At 55.1% G+C, this 19,812-nt stretch overlaps 1 protein-coding gene across 2 annotated transcripts; it reads left to right on the top strand.

Annotated features, from left to right (window-relative positions):
• The first annotated feature begins 380 nt into the window (after positions 1–380).
• Positions 381–19,245, top strand: MCOLN1 (mucolipin TRP cation channel 1). 2 transcript variants are annotated; one of them, XM_033083723.1, is made up of 14 exons: positions 381–472; positions 773–978; positions 1,743–1,910; positions 3,428–3,590; positions 5,948–6,026; positions 6,716–6,812; positions 7,966–8,065; positions 9,454–9,560; positions 10,467–10,616; positions 11,022–11,123; positions 12,683–12,805; positions 15,450–15,656; positions 17,048–17,178; positions 18,803–19,245. In XM_033083723.1, exons 1-14 carry the CDS (start codon positions 457–459, stop codon positions 18,837–18,839), a joined length of 1,686 nt encoding a protein of 561 aa, XP_032939614.1. In that variant the 5' UTR covers positions 381–456; the 3' UTR covers positions 18,840–19,245. The 2 variants fall into 2 exon arrangements, with proteins under 2 accessions (XP_032939614.1, XP_032939613.1); XM_033083722.1 differs by lacking the exons at positions 15,450–15,656; positions 17,048–17,178; positions 18,803–19,245 and adding an exon at positions 14,695–14,790.
• The last annotated feature ends 567 nt before the right edge of the window (positions 19,246–19,812 follow it).

Genomic DNA, 19,812 nt, shown 5'->3' with positions numbered 1-19,812 from the left:
CCTCTTCCTGCTGCTGCTCCTCCTCCCGTGTCCCTCCTCTTCCTCCTCGTGCCGCTGCTCCTCTTCCTCTCGCTCTTCCTCCGCTCCCAGCCCGGCCCGGCCCGGTGCCGACACCCAAAAGCAGCCGCGCTCTGGCCCTTGGGGTTGGGGCGTGACTGTGGTCCGCGCGGCGCTCGGAGCGATACTGGGCGCACTGGGAATGTCAGGGAGTGCAGCGGCAGCGATGCTGAGAGCCCCGGGCAGGAACTGGGAGCGCTTTCCCTGCCAGTGCCGCTCTTACTGGGAGCACTGGTGGCGAACTGGGAGCACAGAGCGACCGGGGGACTGTGGTGGCCGTTGGTGGGCGGGGCTAGAGGCGTGGTCATGCAAATTCAGGAGCGATCGCTCGCTGGGATTGGCTGAGGATGTTCCGCCAGGATTCCCCGGTCACGTGAGCGCCGTGAGGGGAACGGAGCGATGGCGGCGGCGTCCGGTGAGAGGGGACAGGGACCGGGAATGGGGACCGGGATTGGGGACAGGGAATGGTAATGTGACCGGGAATGGGGACAGGGACCTGGAGTGGGCCCCGAGAATGGGGACTCGGTACCGGGAATGGGCTCAGCGCCCCCCCTAAGTGGCATTTGGGGACATCCTTTGCCGGCCACCCTGAGGGAGGGGGTGACTCCTGTGTGGCCCACGGGCACAGGGGACGCCGTGCTCGGGCAGGGCGGGCACCGCACGGGTTGGGGACAGCGGTGACACCGAGCCGAGGTGACAGCGGCGGTGTCCGCAGAGACCGAGCGGCTGCTGAGCCGCGGCCCCGGGTACGGCACGGCCGAGCCGGCGCCGGTGCCGGTGGCGGAGGAGGAGGAGGAGGAGGAGCTGCGGCGCCGCCTCAAGTATTTCTTCATGAGCCCCTGTGACAAGTACCGGGCCCGCGGCCGGCGGCCCGTGAAGCTCGGGCTGCAGCTCGCCAAGATCGTGCTTGTCACCGTGCAGGTGACACCGCTGGGGACGGCGGGGAGGGGGCGGTGGGGAGGAGACAATGAGGGGACAGTGGGGAGGGACAGCGGGGAGAGGACAGTACGGGGGGGACAGCGGGGAGGGGACAGTGGGGATGGGACAGTACGGGGGGAGAGTGGAGAGGGGACAGTGGGGAGGGAACAATGGGGATGGGACAATGAGGGGACAGTGGGGAGGGACAGCGGGGAGGGGACAGTGGGGAGAGGACAGTGAAGAGAGGACAGTGGGGAGAGGGACGTGGGGGACAGTGGGGAGGGGACAGTGGGGAGGGACAGTGGGGAGGGGACGGTGGGGGGGACAGTGGGGAGGGGACAGTGGGGGGGACAGTGGGGATGGGACAGGGGACAGTGGAGGGGACAGTGGGGGTGGCAGGGATGACAGGCGGGAACAGCGGGGAATTGGACAGCGGTGACAGCGGGAATGGGGACAGCAGAGACAGTGGGGACAGTGGGGACAGCAGCACGAGGGGCTGGACAGCAGGGAGAGAGCACATCAGGGACAGTGGGGACAGTGTGGAAAGAGCACAGGGACATGGGGACATCAGGGACAGCGGGGACAGCATGGAGAGGCCACAGGGACATGGGGAGGGGACATTGGAGAAGAGGTGACCAGGACAGTGAGGAGGGGGCACAGGGACATGGGGACACTTTGGAAAGGACACTGGAGTGTCCTGGGACAAAGCATGGCAGTGTCACCGTGGTGGGACAGGTGGTGACAGAGGTGGTGGCCTTTGTCCCCAGCTGATCCTGTTTGGGCTCAGCAATCAGCTGGTGGTGGCCTTCAAGGAGGACAACACGGTGGCCTTCAAGCACCTGTTCCTCAAGGGCTACGAGGACGGCTCCGATGACACCCAGGCCATCTACACCCGCGGGGACCTCGTGGAGCACCTGGCCTTTGTCATCGAGAAGGTGGCACAGGGACACTGGGAGGGGTTGGGGACATCAGGAGGGGTTGGGGACACTGCAGGGGTTGGGGACACAGGAGGGGTTGGGGACACAGGAACCTCGTGGAACACATGGCCTTTGTCATCGAGAAGGTGGCACAGGGACACTGGGAGGGGTTGGGGACGTCAGGAGGGGTTGGGGACACCAGGAGGGGTTGGGGACACTGCAGGGGTTGGGGACACAGGAACCTCGTGGAGCACCTGGCCTTTGTCATCAAGAAGGTGGCACAGGGACACTGGGAGGGGTTGGGGACACTGCAGGGATTGGGGACACTGCAGGGGTTGGGGACACAGGAACCTCATGGAGCACCTGGCCTTTGTCATCGAGAAGGTGACACAGGGACACTGGGAGTTACTGGGGACACCAGGGTGGTTTGGGGACACTGAGGCGCCCCAGTGCCACCCCCAGCCCCATGTCCCTGTCCCCACAGTACCTGGCTGTCCCCAACGAGACCCTGGGCCACCACGTTTTAGGGTCATGGAGATGTTTTGGGGACACTGAGGGGGTTTGGGGACACTGAGATGATTTGAGGACACCGGAGTGGTTTGGGGCCATGGGGTGGTTTGGGGACACCAGGATGGTTTGGGGACACCGAGGTGCCCCAGTGCCACCCCCACCCCCCTGTCCCTGTCCCCAGCAAGACCCTGGGCCACCACATTTTGAGGTCATGGAGATGTTTGGGGACACAGAGGGGATTTGGGGACACCAGCTGGGTTTGGGGACACCAGGATGGTTTGGGGACACCGAGGTGCCCCAGTGCCACCGCCAGCCCTGTGTCCCTGTCCCCGCAGTACCTGGTTGTCCCCAACAAGACCCTGGGCCACCACGTTTTAGGGTCATGGAGATGTTTTGGGGACACTGAGGGGGTTTGGGGACACTGAGATGATTTGAGGACACCGGAGTGGTTTGGGGCCATGGGGTGGTTTGGGGACACCAGGATGGTTTGGGGACACCGAGGTGCCCCAGTGCCACCCCCACCCCCCTGTCCCTGTCCCCAGCAAGACCCTGGGCCACCACATTTTGAGGTCATGGAGATGTTTGGGGACACAGAGGGGATTTGGGGACACCAGGATGATTTGGGGACACCAAGGTGCCCCATTGCCACCCCCATGTCCCTGTCCCCACAGTACCTGACTGTCCCCAACGAGACCCTGGGCCACCATGTTTTAGGGTCATGGAGATGTTTGGGGGCCATGGGGTGCTTTGGGGACACCGGGATGGTTTGGGGACACCGAGGTGCCCCAGTGCCACCCCCACCCCCCTGTCCCTGTCCCCAGCAAGACCCTGGGCCACCACGTTTTAGGGTCATGGAGATGTTTGGGGACACAGAGATGGTTTGGGGGTTGTGAAGATGTTTTAGGGTTGTGGAGATGTTTCGGGGCCATGGGGTGGTTTAGGGACACTGAGGGGGTTTGGGGACACCGGGATGGTTTGGGGACACCGAGGTACCCCGTGCCACCCCCGTGTCCCTGTCCCCACAGTACCTGGCTGTCCCCAACGAGACCCTAGGCCGTTACGCGTACGGTGGCCGCGGGGGTGGCCCCGGGGGTGGCCCCGCGCTGCGGCTGTGCCAGCGCTTCTTCCGCAGGGGCGACATCGACCCCGGCAACGACACCTTCGACATCGACCCCGGCGTCGTCAGCGGTGGGGACACGGCCGGGGATGGGGTTGGGTTTGGGAGTTGTTGGGGTTTGGGATTTGGGGATTGGGGTTTGGGAGTTGAGAGTTGGGGTTTGAGGTTTGGGAGTTGTTGGGGTTTGGGATTTGGGGTTTGGGTTTGGGGTTTGGGAGTTGGGGATTGGGGTTTGGGGGTTTGGGAGTTGTTGGGGTTTGGGTTTCGGGTTGGGGATTGAGAGTTGGGGTTTGGGAGTTGGGGTTTGCGGTTGGGGAGTTGTGGTTTGGGAGTTGGGTTTGGGATTTGGGGTTTGAGGTTTGGGAGTTGTTGGGGATTGGGAGTTGGGGGTTGAGAGTTGGGTTTGGGGTTTGAGATTTGGGATTTGGGGTTGGGGTTGGGAGTTGGGGTTTGGCATTGGGGTTGGGACTTGGGGTTTGGGAGTTTAGAGTTGGGGTTGGGTTTGGGAGTTGGGAATTGGGGTTGGGAGTTGGGGTTTGGGTTTGGGAGTTGGGTTTGGGAGTTGGGGTTTGGGATTTGGGAGTTTGGATGTGGGGTTTGGGGTTTGGGATTTGGGGTTTGGGATTGGGGGTTGGGGTTTGGGAGTTGGGTTTGGGAGTTGGATTTGGGTTTGGGGTTTGAGATTTGGGATTTGGGGTTGGGGTTGGGAGTTGGGGTTTGGGTTTGGAGTTTGGGAGTTGAGGTTTGGGGTTTGAGATTTGGGATTTGGGGTTGGGGTTGGGAGTTGGGGTTTGGGAGTTTAGAGTTGGGGTTGGGTTTGGGAGTTGGGATTTGGGGTTGGGAGTTGGGGTTTGGGGTTGGGGTTTGGCGATTTGGGGTTGGGAGTTGGAGTTGGGGATTGGGGGTTTGGGATTTGGGGTTGGGGTTTGGGAGTTGGGAGTTGGGGTTTAGAGTTGGGGTTTGGGAGTTGGGATTTGCGGTTTGGAGTTGGAGTTTGGGGGTTTGGGTTTGAGGGTTTGGGGGTTTGGGTTTGGGAGTTGGAGTTGGGTTTGAGATTTGGGATTTGGGGTTTGGGTTTGGGGTTTGGGAGTTGGGAGTTGGGTTTGGGAGTTGGGGTTTGGGGTTGGGGATTGGGGTTTGGGGTTGGGGTTGGGAGTTGGGGTTTGAGGGTTTGCGATTTGGGGTTTGCGATTTGGGGTTTGGGAGTTGGGGTTGGGAGTTGGGGTTTGGCATTGGGGTTGGGACTTGGGGTTTGGGAGTTTAGAGTTGGGGTTGGGTTTGGGAGTTGGGATTTGGGGTTGGGAGTTGGGGTTTGGGTTTGGGAGTTGGGTTTGGGAGTTGGGGTTGGGGTTTGGGAGTTGGGAGTTGGGGTTTAGAGTTGGGGTTTGGGAGTTGGGATTTGCGGTTTGGAGTTGGAGTTTGGGGGTTTGGGTTTGAGGGTTTGGGGTTTTGGGTTTGGGAGTTGGAGTTGGGTTTGAGATTTGGGATTTGGGGGTTGGGTTTGGGGTTTGAGGGTTTGGGGTTTGGGTTTGGGAGTTGGGAGTTGGGGTTTGGGGATTGGGTTTGGGAGTTGGGGTTTGGGGTTGGGAGTTGGGGTTGGGGTTTTGGGTTTGGGATTTGAGGGTTTGGGGTTGGGGTTTGGGAGTTGGGATTTGGATTTGGGAGTTCGAATTGGATTTGGGAGTTAGGAATTGGGGTTTGGGGGTTTGGGAGTTGGGAGTTGGGTTTGGGTTTGGGTTTTGGGTTGGGGATTGAGAGTTGGGGTTTGGGAGTTGGGGTTTGGATTTGGGAGTTGGGAATTGGATTTGGGAGTTGGGAATTGGGGTTTGGGGGTTTGGGAGTTGGGTTTGGGGTTTGGGTTTGGGGTTTGGGGTTGGGTTTGGGGAGTTGGGTTTGGGGGTTTGGGTTTCGGGTTGGGGATTGAGAGTTGGGGTTTGGGAGTTGGGGTTTGGGAGTTGGAATATAGGAGTTGGGGTTGGGAATTGGGGTTTAGGGTTGGGGTTTAGGAGTTGGAGTTGGGATTTCGGGTTTGGAGTTTGGGTTTGGGAGTTGAGGGTTTGGGGTTGGGGTTTAGGAGTTGGGATTTGGAGTTTGGGAGTTGGGAATTGGGTTTGGGAGTTGGGGTTTGGGAGTTTGGATGTGTGGTTTGGGATTTGGGATTTGGGATTTGGGAGTTGGGATTTGGGCTTTGGGATTTAGGATGGTCCCAAGTGGTTTGGGGTTTGGGTTTGGGATGCGGGGTGCAGGGCTTGGGATGGTCCCAAAGCGTTTGGGATTTGGGATTTGGGGTTTGCAGAGCACTCAGGATGGTCCCAAGGCATTTGGGATTTGGGATTTGGGGTTTGCAGAGCACTCAGGATGGTCCCTGCCCATTTGGGATTTGGGGTTTAGGGGGTCCCAGGGGCTGACCCCAATCCTGACCCCACAGAGTGCCTGGAGGTGCAGCCTGGGGACCCCAATCCCCCCGTGCTGGACGGCACCAGCAACTTCACCCTCCAGTTCCACAGGTAAACCCCCAAAAAACCCCAAAAAAACCCCAAAATCCCACCCAGGGGCCTTCCCCATCCCAAAAATCCCCGTGGGGGATTCTGGGCTCCCTTTTCCCAAATCCCTGTGAGGGATTTTGGGGAGGAATTTTCAATTTTCCCTTTCCCAGGATTTTTTGGGGGATTTTTGGGGTGGAATTTTTCCCTTTTTGGGGTTTTCAGGGATTTCGGGTTTTTTTGGGATTTTGAGGTGGAATTTTTCCCTTTTTGGGGTTTTCAAGGATTTTGGGTTTTTTGGGGATTGTGGGATGGAATTTTTCCTTTTTTGGGGATTTCAGGGTTTGTTTTGGGGGGATTTTGAGGTGGAATTTTTCCCTTTTAGGGGATTTCAGGGTTTTTTTTTTTGGATTTTGAGGTGGAATTTTTTCCTTTTTGGGGTTTTCAGGGGTTTTGGGGTTTTTTGGGATTTTGAGGTGGAATTTTTCCCTTTTAGGGGATTTCAGGGTTTTTTTTTTTTTTGGATTTTGGGGTGAAATTTTTCCTTTTTGGGGTTTTTTGGGATTTTGAGGTGGAATTTTTCCCTTTTAGGGGATTTCAGGGGGTTTTTTTGGGATTTTGGGGCGGAATTTTTCCTGTTTTGGTGGATTTTGGTGATTTTTGGGTTTTTTGGGGATTTTGGGGCCTCCCAGGATGTTTTTTTGTCCCCTCAGGCTCATCAATGTCACCGTGGAGTTCCAGCTCAAGGCCATCAACATCCAAACGCTGCTGAACCACGAAATCCCCGACTGCTACACCTTCAGTGTCACCGTCAGTGTCCCCAGCTGTCCCCTGGGTGTCCCCTGGGTGTCCCCAAATAGCCCAGAGTGTCCCCTGGGTGTCCCCAGATACCCCTGGGTGTCCCCTGGGTGTCCCCAAGTGTCCCAGGGTGTCCCCTGAGTGTCCCCAGATACCCCTGGGTGTCCCCTGGGTGTCCCCTGAGTACCCCAAAATACCCCAAAGTGTCCCCAAGTGTCCCTCTGTCCCTCTGCGGGCCCTGGGGGGGCAGCCAGCGAGTGACAATGATGGTGATGGTGATGGTGACAGGGACAGTGACACAGTGACACAGCGACAGTGATAATGACAGTGACACAGTGACAATGAAAGTGATGGTGACAGGAACAGGGACACAGTGACAGTGACACAGTGACAATGACAGGGACAGTGACAGTGACATAGTGACAATGACACAGTGACACAGTAACACAGAGACAGTGACAATGACAGTGATGGTGATGGTGATAGGGACAGTGACAGGGACAGTGACAGTGACACAGTGACAATGACAATGACAGTGACAACGACACAGTGACGGTGACGCAGTGACAATGAAAGTGACAATGATAGTGATGGTGACAGGGACAGGGACACAGTGACACAATGGCAGTAATGCAGTGACAATGACAGTGATGGTGACAGGAACAGGGACACAGTGACGGTGACAGTGACACAGTGACAATGACAATGACAGTGATACAGTGACAGTGACAGTGACAACGACACAGTGATGGTGATGCAGTGACAATGACAGTGATGGTGACAGGGACAGGGACACAGTGACAGTGGCACAGTGACAATGACAACAACACAGTGACAGTGGCACTGACAATGACAGTGATGGTGGCAGGGACAGTGACACAGTGACACAGTGACAGTGACAATACACTAACACACAATGACAGTGACATTGACACACGGTGACAATTATAGCGACAGTGACACAGTGACACAGTGACAATGACAATGGCACAGTGACAGTGACAATGGCAGTGATGGGGACAGGGACAGTGACGCAGTGACAGTGACAATACACTGACACACAACGACAGTGACATTGACACACAGTGACAATGACACTGCCACAATGACACCGACGCTGACACACAGTGGCAATGACAGTGACAGTGCCACCCCCTGTCCCCAGGTCACCTTTGACAACCGCGCCCACAGCGGGCGAGTGCGGATCCGCCTGGACACCCACGCGGCCATCCGGGAGTGCCACCACCCCTCCCTGCCGGGCAGAGGTGACAGCGGGTGACAATGGGTGACAATGGGTGACAATGGTCTGTGGGGGTGTCCCCGGGAGTGCCACCACCCGTCCCTGCCGGGCAGAGGTGACAGCGGGTGACAGTGGGTGACAATGGTCTGTGTGGGTGTCTCTGGGAGTGCCACCACCCCTCACTGCCTGGGAGAGGTGACAGTGGGTGACAATGGGTGACAATGGGTGACAATGGTCTGTGGGGGTGTCTCCGGGAGTGCCACCACCCGTCCCTGCCCGGGAGAGGTGACAGCGGGTGACAATGGGTGACAATGGGTGACAATGGTCTGTGGGGGTGTCTCCGGGAGTGCCACCACCCCTCACTACCGGGCAGAGGTGACAACAGGTGACAGTGGGTGACAACAGGTGACAATGGGTGACAGTGGGTGACAATGGGTGACAATGGTCTGTGGGGGTGTCTCTGGGAGTGCCACCACCCATCACTGCCTGGCAGAGGTGACAACGGGTGACAATGGGTGACAACGGGTGACAATGGGTGACAATGGTTTTTGGGGGTGTCTCCGGGAGTGTCACCACCCCTCACTGCCGGGCAGAGGTGACAATGGGTGACAATGGGTGACAGCGGGTGACAATGGTCTGTGGGGGTGTCTCTGAGAGTGCCACCACCCCTCACTGCCTGGGAGAGGTGACAACGGGTGACAATGGGTGGCAGTGGGTGACAATGGGTGACAACGGGTGACAATGGTCTGTGGGAGTGTCTCTGGGAGTGCCACCACCCCTCCCTGCAGGGCAGAAGTGACAGCGGGTGACAGTGGGTGACAATGGATGACAGTGGGTGACAATGGTCTGTGGGGGTGTCTCCGGGAGTGCCACCACCCGTCCCTGCCGGGCAGAGGGGACAGCAGGTGACAACGGGTGACAATGGGTGACAGCGGGTGACAATGGGTGACAATGGGTCACAACGGGTGACAGTGGGTGACGGTGACAACGGGTGACAGTGGGTGACAGCGGGTGACAATGAGTGACAGTGGGTGACAGTAGGTGACAATGGGTGACAATGGTCTGTGGGGGTGTCTCCGGGAGTGCCACCACCCCTCACTGCCGGGCAGAGGTGACAACGGGTGACAGCGGGTGACAACAGGTGACAGTGGGTGACAACGGGTGATGGTGGCAACGGGTGACAGCAGGTGACAGTGGGTGACAACAGGTGAGAACAGGTGACAACAGGTGACAATGCATGACAGCGAATGACAGTGGGTGACAACGGGTGACAATGGGTGTCCCCTGTCCTGGGGAGTGTCCCCAGGGTGTGACAGTGACCCCAGGGGGTGACAGTGTCCCCAGGGTGTGACAGTGTCCCCAGGGGGTGACAGTGACCCCAGGGGGTGGCAGTGACCCCGGCTGTCCCCACAGGTGACAATTCCCTGCGCCTGTCCTTTGACATCCTGGTGACAGCCGTGTGCTCGCTGTCCCTGGTGCTCTGCGCCCGCTCCATCGCCCGCGGGCTCCTCCTGCAGAGGGTGAGGGGGCTTGGGGGGGTTTGGGATTTTTGGGGTTTGGGGAGGTTTATGGGATTTTTGGGGTTTGGGGGGTTTATGGGATTTTTGGGGTTTGGGGGGTTTAGGGGAGTTTGGGGGGTTTTGGGATTTTGGGGATTTTTGGGGTTTGAGGGAGTTTTGGGATTTTGGGATTAGGAGGATTTAGGGGAGTTTGGGAGGATTTATGGGGTTTGAGGAGGTTTATGGGATTTTTGGAGTTTGGGGGGTTTAGGGGGTTTGGGGAGTTTGAGGGATTTATGGGGTTTGGGGGATGGGGTTTAGGGAGTTTGGGGGGTTTATGGGATTTTCGGGGGGTTGGGGAGTTTAGGGGAGTTTGGGGAGGTTTATGGGATTTTTGGGATTTGGAGGCTTTAGGGGTGTTTGGGGGTTTAGAGGATTTGGGGGATTTATGGGATTTGCGGGGGTTTTATGGGATTTTTGGGGTTTGGACGGTTTGGGGTGTTTAGGGGAGTTTGAGGGGTTTATGGGGGTTTGGGGGATGGGGTTGATGGGATTTATGGGGTTTGTGGAATGGGGTTGATGTCCCTGTCCCTGTGAGGTGACAATGACAGTGACAATGACAGTGACAATGACCATGTCCCCAGGATTTCTCCATGCCCTGTCCCTGTGAGGTGACAATGACAATGACAATGTCCCCAGGATTTCGCGCGGTTCCTGCGCTGTCACCGCACCCTGTCGCTGTCCCTGTGAGGTGACAATGACAGTGACAATGTCCCCAGGATTTCGCGCGGTTCCTGCGCTGTCACTGCGCCCTGTCCCTGTGAGGTGACAATGACAATGTCCCCAGGATTTCGCGCGGTTCCTGCACTGTCACCGCACCCTGTCGCTGTCCCTGTGAGGTGACAATGACAGTGACAATGTCCCCAGGATTTCGCGCGGTTCCTGCGCTGTCACCGCGCCCTGTCCCTGTCCCTCTCCGACCGCCTCGAGTTCCTCAATGGTTGGTACCTCCTGCTCGTCACCAGCGACGTCCTCACCGTGCTGGGCACCGTGCTCAAGATCGGCATCGAGGCCAAGGTCACCACAGGGGACACTGCCACCGCCCTGGGGACACTCACATCACCCTGGGGACACTGCCACCACCTTGGGGACAGTGAGAGAGGACACTGACACCACCCTGGGGACACTGACACCACCAGGGGACACTCACACCACCCTGGGGACAGTGAGAGGAGACACTGCCACCACCCTGGGGACATTGACACCACCAGGGGACAATGGGAGGGGACATTGTCACCCTGGGGACACTGCTACCACCCTGGGGACACTGCCACCACCTTGGGGACACTGCCACCGCCAGGGGACAATGGGAGGGGACACTGCCACCACCCTGGGGACACACTGGGAGGAGACACTGCCACCCTGGGGACACTTCCACCACCCCAGGGACACGGTGGTGGCACTGTCCCCGTGTCCCCACAGAATTTCTCGGGGTACGACGTGTGCAGCATCCTGCTGGGGACATCAACGCTGCTGGTGTGGGTCGGGGTCATCCGGTACCTGACCTTCTTCCAGAAGTACAACGTGAGTGACACTTGGGGACAGTGACACGTGGGGACAGGAGTGACACCTGGGGGGACAGGAGTGACACCTGGGGTCAGGGACAGGGGACAGGGACAGTGACACTGCTGGTGTGGGTCGGGGTCATCCGGTACCTGACCTTCTTCCAGAAGTACAACGTGAGTGACAGGGACAGGGGTGACACTGTGGGGACAGGAGTGTCACCTGTGGGGACAGGAGTGACACCTGGGGACAGGAGTGTCACCTGGAGGCAGTGACAGGGGACAGTGTGGCCAAGCCCCATTTTTCATTTCCCCCATTTTTCATTTCCCCATTTCCCCATTTCCCCATTTCCCCATTTCCTCATTTTTCATTTTCCCCATTTTCCCCATTTTTAATTTTTCCCATTTTCCCCATTTCCCCATTATTCCCATTTTTCATTTTCCCCGTTTTCCCCCCAGATCCTGATTGTCACCCTGAGCATGGCTAATCCCCATTTCCTCATTTTCCCCATTTTTCATTTTTCCCATTTTTCATTTTCCCATTTTCCCATTTTTTCCCCCACATCCTGATCGTCACCCTGCGCATGGCTAATCCCCATTTATCATTTTTCCCCATTATTCCCATTTTGCATTTTTCCTGTTTTCCCCCAGATCCTGATCGTCACCCTGCGCATGGCTAATCCCCATTATTCCCATTATTCCCATTTTTCATTTTCCTGTTTTCCCCATTTTTTCCCCCAGATCCTGATCATCACCCTACACATGGCTAATCCCCATTTTTCATTTTTCCCCATTTTCCCATTTTTCATTTTCCCCATTTCCCATTATTCCCATTTTTCATTTTCCTTATTATTCCCATTTTTCATTTTTCCCATTTCCCCCGTTCTTCCCCCCAGATCCTGATCGTCACCCTGCGCGTGGCTAACCCCCATTTTTCATTTTCCCCATTTCCCCATTTTTCCTATTTTTCATTTTCCCCATTTTCCCATTTCCTCATTTTTCATTTTTCCCATTTTCCCATTTTTCATTTCCGCATTTCCCCATTATCCCCATTTTCCCCATTTTCATTTTTCCCATTTTCCCCATTTTCCCCCCCAGATCCTGAGCACGTGGCTAATCCCCATTATTCCCATTATTCCCAATTTTCATTTTTCCCGTTTTCCCCATTTCCTCATTATCCCCATTTTTCATTTTCCCCATTTTCCCATTTTTCATTTTTATCATTCCCCCATTATTCCCATTTTTCATTTTCCCCATTTCCCATTATTCCCATTATTCCCATTTTTAATTTTCATTTTTCCCATTTCCCCTTTATTCCCATTTTTCATTTTTCCCATTTTCCCCGTTTTTTCCCCAGATCCTGATCATCACCCTACACGTGGCTAATCCCCATTTTTCATTTTCTCCATTTTCCCATTTTTCCCCCCAGATCCTGATCGTCACCCTGCACATGACTAATCCCCATTATTCCCATTTTCCCCATTTTTCCCATTTCCCCATTTTTCCCCAGATCCTGATCGTCACCCTGCGCGTGTCTAATCCCCATTTATCATTTTTCCCATTTTTCCCATTTTCCCCCAGATCCTGATCGTCACCCTGCGCGTGGCCCTGCCCAGCGTGATGCGTTTCTGCTGCTGCGTTGCCGTCATTTACCTGGGCTATTGCTTCTGCGGCTGGATCGTGCTGGGCCCGCACCACCCCAAGGTGGGACCCCCAAAATTGGGGTTGGGGGTTTGGGGATTCACAAATCTGGGGTTTTGGGGTCGGGAGGATTCCCAAATTTGGGGTTTGGGGTTTTGGGCATTCCCAAAGTTGGGATTTTGGGGACGGGGGGATTCCCAAATTTGGGGTTTGGGGACAATGGAATTCCTAAATTTGGAGTTTGGGGTTTTGAGATTCCCAAATTTGGGGTTTTGGGGTCGGTGGAATTCCTAAATTTGGGGGTTTGGGGTTTTGGGGATTCCCAAATTTGGGGTTTTGGGGTCGAGGGAATTCCTAAATTTGGGGTTTTGGGGTTGGGAGGATTCCTAAATTTGGGGTTTGGAGTCGGTGGAATTCCTAAATTTGGGGTTTGGAGCTTGGATGTTTGGAAATTCCTATTTTTGGGGTTGGGTTAAAATTTTGAGTTTTGGGCTTGGGGCATTTCCAGATTTGGGGTTTTGGGGTTTGGGAATTCCCACATTTGGGGTTTGGGGTTTTGGGATTCCCAAATTTGGGGTTTGGGGTTTGGGAATTCCCAAATTTGGGGTTTTGGGGTTTTGGGGATTCCCAAAGTTGGGATTTTGGGGACGGGGGGATTCCCAAATTTTGGGTTTTGGGGATTCCCAAATTTTGGGTTTTGGGGTCGGTAGAATTCCTAAATTTGGGGTTTGGGGGTTTTGGAATTCCCAAATTTGGGGTTTGGAGTTGGTGGAATTCCTAAATTTGGGGTTTGGGGTCAGTGGAATTCCTAAATTTGGGGTTTTGGGGTCGGGGGGATTCCCAAATTTGGCGTTTGGGGGTTTTGGGGATCCCCAAATTTGGGATTTTGGGGTCAGTGGAATTCCTAAATTTGGGGTTTGGTGTTTTGGAGATTCCCTTAACTGGGTTTTGGGGTTGGGAGGATTCCTAAATTTGGGGTTTGGAGTCGACGGATTCCCAAATTTGGGGTTTGGGGTTGAGGGATTCTCAAATTTTGGGTTTTGGGAATTCACAAATTTGGGGTTTGGGGTCGGTGGGATTCCCAAATTTGGGGTTTTGGGGTCAGTGGAATTCACAAATTTGGGGTTTTGGGGTTTTGGGGATTCCCAAATTTGGGGTTTTGGGGTCGGTGGAATTCCTAAATTTGGGGGTTTGGGGTTTTGGGGATTCCCAAATTTGGGGTTTTGGGGTCAGTGGAATTCCTAAATTTGGGATTTGGGGTCAGGGGAATTCACAAATTTGGGTTTCGGGGTTTTGGGGGGATTCCCAAATTTGGGGTTTGGGCTCGAGGGATTCCCAAATTTGGAGCTTTGGAGTTTCCCAAATTTGGGGTTTTGGGGATCCCCAAATTTGGGGTTTTGGGGTTGGGGGGATTCCCAAATTTGGGGATTTGGGGACAGTGGAATTCCTAAATTTAGGGTTTGGGGTCAGTGGAATTCACAAATTTGGGGTTTGGGGTTTTGGGATTCCCAAATTTGGGGGTTTGGGGTTTTGGGACAATGGAATTCCCAAATTCGGGGTTTTGGGGACAGTGGAATTCACAGATTTGGGGGCTGGGGTTGGGGGGATTCCCAAATTTGGGGTTTGGGGTTGAGGGATTCTCAAATTTTGGGTTTTGGGAATTCCCAAATTTGGGGTTCTGGGGACGGTGGAATTCACAGATTTGGGGGCTGGGGTTGGGGGGATTCCCAAATTTGGGGTTTGGGGTCAGAGGGATTCCCAAATCCATGGATGGAATGTGGGTGACACAGATGTGACAGGTGACACAGGTGACACACAGGTGACACAGGTGACACAGGTGACACACAGGTGACACTCAGGTGACACAGGTGACACAGGTGTGACAGGTGACACACAGGTGACACACAGGTGACACTCAGGTGACACACAGGTGACACAGTTGCCGTCCCCAGTTCCGCTCGCTGTCCATGGTGTCCGAGTGTCTCTTCTCGCTGGTCAATGGCGATGACACGGGGGCACACAGGTGACACACAGGTGACACAGGTGACACACAGATGACACACAGGTGACACAGTTGCTGTCCCCAGTTCCGCTCGCTGTCCACGGTGTCCGAGTGTCTCTTCTCACTGTTCAATGGCGATGACACGGGGGCACACAGGTGACACAGGTGACACACAGGTGACACAGGTCACACACAGGTGACACACAGGTGACACAGGTGACACTCAGGTGACACAGTTGCCGTCCCCAGTTCCGCTCGCTGTCCATGGTGTCCGAGTGTCTCTTCTCGCTGGTCAATGGCGATGACACGGGGGCACACAGGTGACACACAGGTGACACAGGTCACACACAGGTGACACAGGTGACACACAGGTGACACAGTTGCCGTCCCCAGTTCCGCTCGCTGTCCATGGTGTCCGAGTGTCTCTTCTCGCTGGTCAATGGCGATGACACGGGGGCACACAGGTGTGACAGGTGACACAGGTGACACACAGGTGACACAGGTGACACAGGTGACACTCAGGTGACACAGTTGCCGTCCCCAGTTCCGCTCGCTGTCCATGGTGTCCGAGTGTCTCTTCTCGCTGGTCAATGGCGATGACACGGGGGTCACACAGGTGACACAGGTGACACAGGTGACACAGGTGACACAGGTGACTCAGGTGACACACAGGTGACACTCAGGTGACACAGTTGCCGTCCCCAGTTCCGCTCGCTGTCCATGGTGTCCGAGTGTCTCTTCTCGCTGGTCAATGGCGATGACATGTTTGCCACCTTCGCGGCACTGCGGCCCAGCGGGGCGCTGGTGTGGCTCTTCAGCCAGCTCTACCTGTACAGCTTCAGCGCCCTCTTCATCTACATGGTGCTGAGCCTCTTCATCGCCCTCATCACCGGCTCCTACGACACCATCAAGGTGAGGGCTCAGCGGGGGTGACGTCATCTCTGGGTGACATCACCTGGGGGTGACATCATCTCTGGGTAACGTCATATGTGTGACATCATAGGGATGTAACGCCATCTCTGTGTGATGTCATCTCCGCGTGACATCATCTGTGTGACATCATCTCTGTGTGACGTCATATGTGTGACGTCATCCCTGTTTGAAATCACCTGGGGGTGACGTCATCTCTGGGTGACATCATATGTGTGAAGTCATAGGGATGTGACGCCACCTCTGGGTGACATCATATGTGTGACGTCATAGGGATGTGACGCCATCTCTGGGTGACGTCATATGTGTGACGTCATAGGGATGTGACGCCATCCCTGGGTGACGTCACCTGGGTTGACATCATCTATGTGTGACGTCATTTGTGTGACATCACCTGGGTGTGATGTCATCTGTGTGTGACATCAGATGAATGTGATGTCATTTCTCTGTGACGTCATCTGTGGGATGTCATCTTTGTGTGACATTACCTGGATGTGACATCTCTGTGTGACATCATCTGTGTCATGTCATCTTGGTGTGACGTCATCTTTGTGTGACATAATCCGTGTGACATCATCTGGATGTGACGTCATCTCTCTGTGACGTCATCCGTGTGTGACATTACCTCTGTGTGACGTCATCTTGGTATGACATAATTTGTGTGACGTCACCGGGATATGATGTCATCTCTGTGTGACATAATCTGGGGGGTGACATCATCTATGTGTGACATCATCTGTGTGTGACATCACCTGAGTGTGACGTCATCTCGCTGTGATGTCACCTGTGTGACATCATCTCTGTGTGGCATAATTTGTGTGACATCACCGGGATGTGATGTCATGTCTCTGTGATGTAATCTGGGGCGGTGACATCATCTATGTGTGACATCATCTGTGTGACATCACCTGGATGCAATGTCATCTCTCTGTGATGTCATCTCTGTGTGACATCACCCAGATGTGACGTTATCTCTCTGTGACGTCATCTGTGTGACGCCATCTTGGTGTGACATAATTTGTGTGACATCACCTGGATGTGATGTCATCTGTGTGTGACATCTGTGTGTTAATTGTGTCTGTCACCTCCTCTGCCTGGTCCCCTCACCTGTCCCCATCTTTGTCCTCTCACCTGTCCCCTGTGTCCCCAGAACCAGCCCGAGGGTGACACTGCGGTGTTGCAGCTCCTGTCCCCTGTCCCTCACCTGTCCTATGTCCCCTCACCTGTCCCTCACCTGTCCCCTGTCCCCTAACCTGTCCCCTGTGTCCCCAGAACCAGACCGAGGGTGACACCCCGGTGTCACAGCTCCTGTCCCCTGTCCCCTCACCTGTCCCTCACCTGTCCCATGTCACCTTTGTGTCCCCTGTCCCCAGAACCAGACCGAGGGTGACACCCCGGTGTCACAGCTCCACGCCTTCATCGCTCAGTGCCGGGACAGCCCCAAGTCCGGGAAGTTCCGCCGGGACAGCTCCGCCTCCTGCTCCGCCCTCTGCTGCTGCGGCCGGTCCGCAAATCCCTCAGTTTGGGGAATTTTGGGGCTTTTTGGATAATTTTGGGGGGATTTTGGGGGTTTGGGGTCACTCCAAGGAGGGGGTTTGGCCTCGGTGTCACCTGGGGGAGATTCCAGCTCCGTGGGAGGGGCGGGAGAATCCCAAATTAGCCCCAAATTTGCCCCAAATGACCCCAAAATCAGCTCCTCTGGAAATCCAGCCCTGTCTTTAAATGCTGTTGAAATCCAGCCCGGAATGACCCCAAAATCCAGCCCCAAAGGAGCCCAAAATCCAACCCCAGAGACCCCAAAATCCAACCCCATGACCCTAAAATCCAACCCCAAAGAGACCCCAAAATCCATCCCCACAGAGACCCCAAAATCCAACCCCTGACCCCAAAATCCAGCCCCAAAGGAGCCCAAAATCCAACCCCAGAGACCCCAAAATCCAACCCCATGACCCTAAAATCCAACCCCAAAGAGACCCCAAAATCCAACCCCACTGACCCCAAAATCCATCCCCACAGAGACCCCAAAATCCAACCCCTGACCCCAAAATCCAACCCCATAAGACCCCAAAATCCAACCCCAAGAGACCCCAAAATCCAACCCAAGAGACCCCAAAATCCAACTCCAAGAGACCCCAAAATCCAACCCAAGAGACCCCAAAATCCAACTCCAAGAGACCCCAAAATCCAACCCCAAAGAGACCCCAAAATCCAACCCATAGAGACCCCAAAATCCAACCCCAGTGACCCCAAAATCCAACCCATGACCCCAAAATCCATCTCCAGAGTGACCCCAAAATCCATCCCCAGAATGACCCCAAAATCCAACCCCAGTGACCCCAAAATCCAACCCCAGAGAGACCCCAAAATCCAACCCAAAGAGATCCCAAAATGCAACCCCATAGAAACCCCAAAATCCAACCCCTGACCCCAAAATCCAACCCATGACCCCAAAATTCCAACCCCAGAGACCCCAAAATCCATCCCCAGAATGACCCCAAAATCCAACCCAAAGAGACCCCAAAATCCAACCCCAGTGACCCCAAAATCCAACCCCATAGGGACCCCAAAATCCAACCCCAGAGTGACCCCAAAATCCAACCCCAGTGACCCCCAAGTGAACCCAAAATCCAGCCCCCAAGAGACCCCAAAATCCAACCCCAAGAGACCCCAAAATCCAACTCATGACCCCAAAATCCAACCCCAAAGAGACCCCAAAATCCAACCCCGGTGACCCCAAAATCCAACCCCAAAGAGACCCCAAAATCCAACCCAAGAGACCCCAAAATCCAACCCCATAGGGACCCCAAAATCCAACCCCAGAGTGACCCCAAAATCCATCCCCAATGATCCCAAAATCCAAACCAAGAGACCCCAAAATCCAACCCAAGAGACCCTAAAATCCAACCCCAAAGAGACTCCAAAATCCAACCCCAGTGACCCCAAAATCCAACCCCATAAAGACCCCAAAATCCAACCCCAGTGACCCCAAAATCCAACCCATGACCCCAAAATCCAGATTTTCCCCCGGATTTTTGTGTCCCCACTCCCCTCCTGGCATTTTTGGGATTTTTGGGGTTCTGCCCCCCCAAAATCCCCTAAAAAAAAACCCCAAATTTGTGTCCCCCCAGGTCGGCCGTGCAGGACAACGCGCTGCTGGTGAACTGAGGGGACATTGGGGACGCCGTGGGGACATCGAGGGGGACACCAAAACCCCCCCAGCTTTTTATTTATTTGATTTTCTGTTTTTACCTGCCTGAACCCCGAATTTGGGACACCCCAGGATGGATTTGGGGGGAATTTGGGACTTTGGGGTCCCCAAGTCTGGTTTTGGGGACACTTTGGGACCCCCAGATCTGTTTTTAAGGACACTTTGGAACCCCAAATCCGATTTTTTGGGGACACTTTGGGATCCCCAGATAATTTTTGGGGTAGATTTGGAACCTTGGAACCCCAAATCGGTTTTTTTTGGGACACTTTGAGACCCCAAATCTGTTTTTGGGGACACTTTGGGACTGCCAAATCTTTTTTTTTGGGACACTTTGAGACCCCAAATGTGGTTTTTTGGGGACACTTTGAGATGGCCAAATCCATTTTTGGGGACACTTTGGGGCCCCAGATCTCTTTTTGGGGACACTTTGGGACCCCAAATCTTTTTTTTGGGGGACACTTTGGGACCCCCAGATAATTTTTGGGGACACTTTGGGACGTTGTCCTCGTCCTTGGGGTCACTGGAGCAGTTTTGGGTCACCCCACAGCCAAAAATGTCCCTTTTCACCCCAAAATTTGGGGTGTGGCCGCACTGGGGGCGGGGGGTTTGTGTCCCCAAGGGGACAATAAAGGTGACGTGGGACACGAGGGGTCTGTGGTGACAATGGGGACACTGGGTGGCACCCAGGGGTGGCCTTGGGGGGACAGAGGTGGCCCTGGTGTCACCCTGAGGTGACAATGGGGACACAAGGGTGGCACTGGGTGTCCCTGGGGGGACAGGGGTGGCCCTGGTGTCACCCTGGGGAGACAGAGGTGGCCCTGGTGTCACCCTGAGGTGAGAATGGGGACATCCCCCCATCCCTGTAGTGGTACAGCCCTGTGATAAGGCCTGTCCCCCACCCTCCGCAGTGGTACAGTCCATCCCCACGCT

The sequence above is a fragment of the Catharus ustulatus genome, chromosome 33, assembly GCF_009819885.2.
Source record: "Catharus ustulatus isolate bCatUst1 chromosome 33, bCatUst1.pri.v2, whole genome shotgun sequence".
NCBI classification, from domain to species: domain Eukaryota; kingdom Metazoa; phylum Chordata; class Aves; order Passeriformes; family Turdidae; genus Catharus; species Catharus ustulatus.
This window is presented reverse-complemented; position numbering and strand designations above follow the sequence as displayed.

Coding starts and splice junctions, on each gene's coding strand:
- MCOLN1 (XM_033083723.1), top strand. Junction 1,911..3,427: donor TGGCCTTTGTCATCGAGAAG/GTGGCACAGGGA, acceptor CTGTCCCCACAG/TACCTGGCTGTCCCCAACGA. Junction 6,027..6,715: donor TTCACCCTCCAGTTCCACAG/GTAAACCCCCAA, acceptor TTGTCCCCTCAG/GCTCATCAATGTCACCGTGG.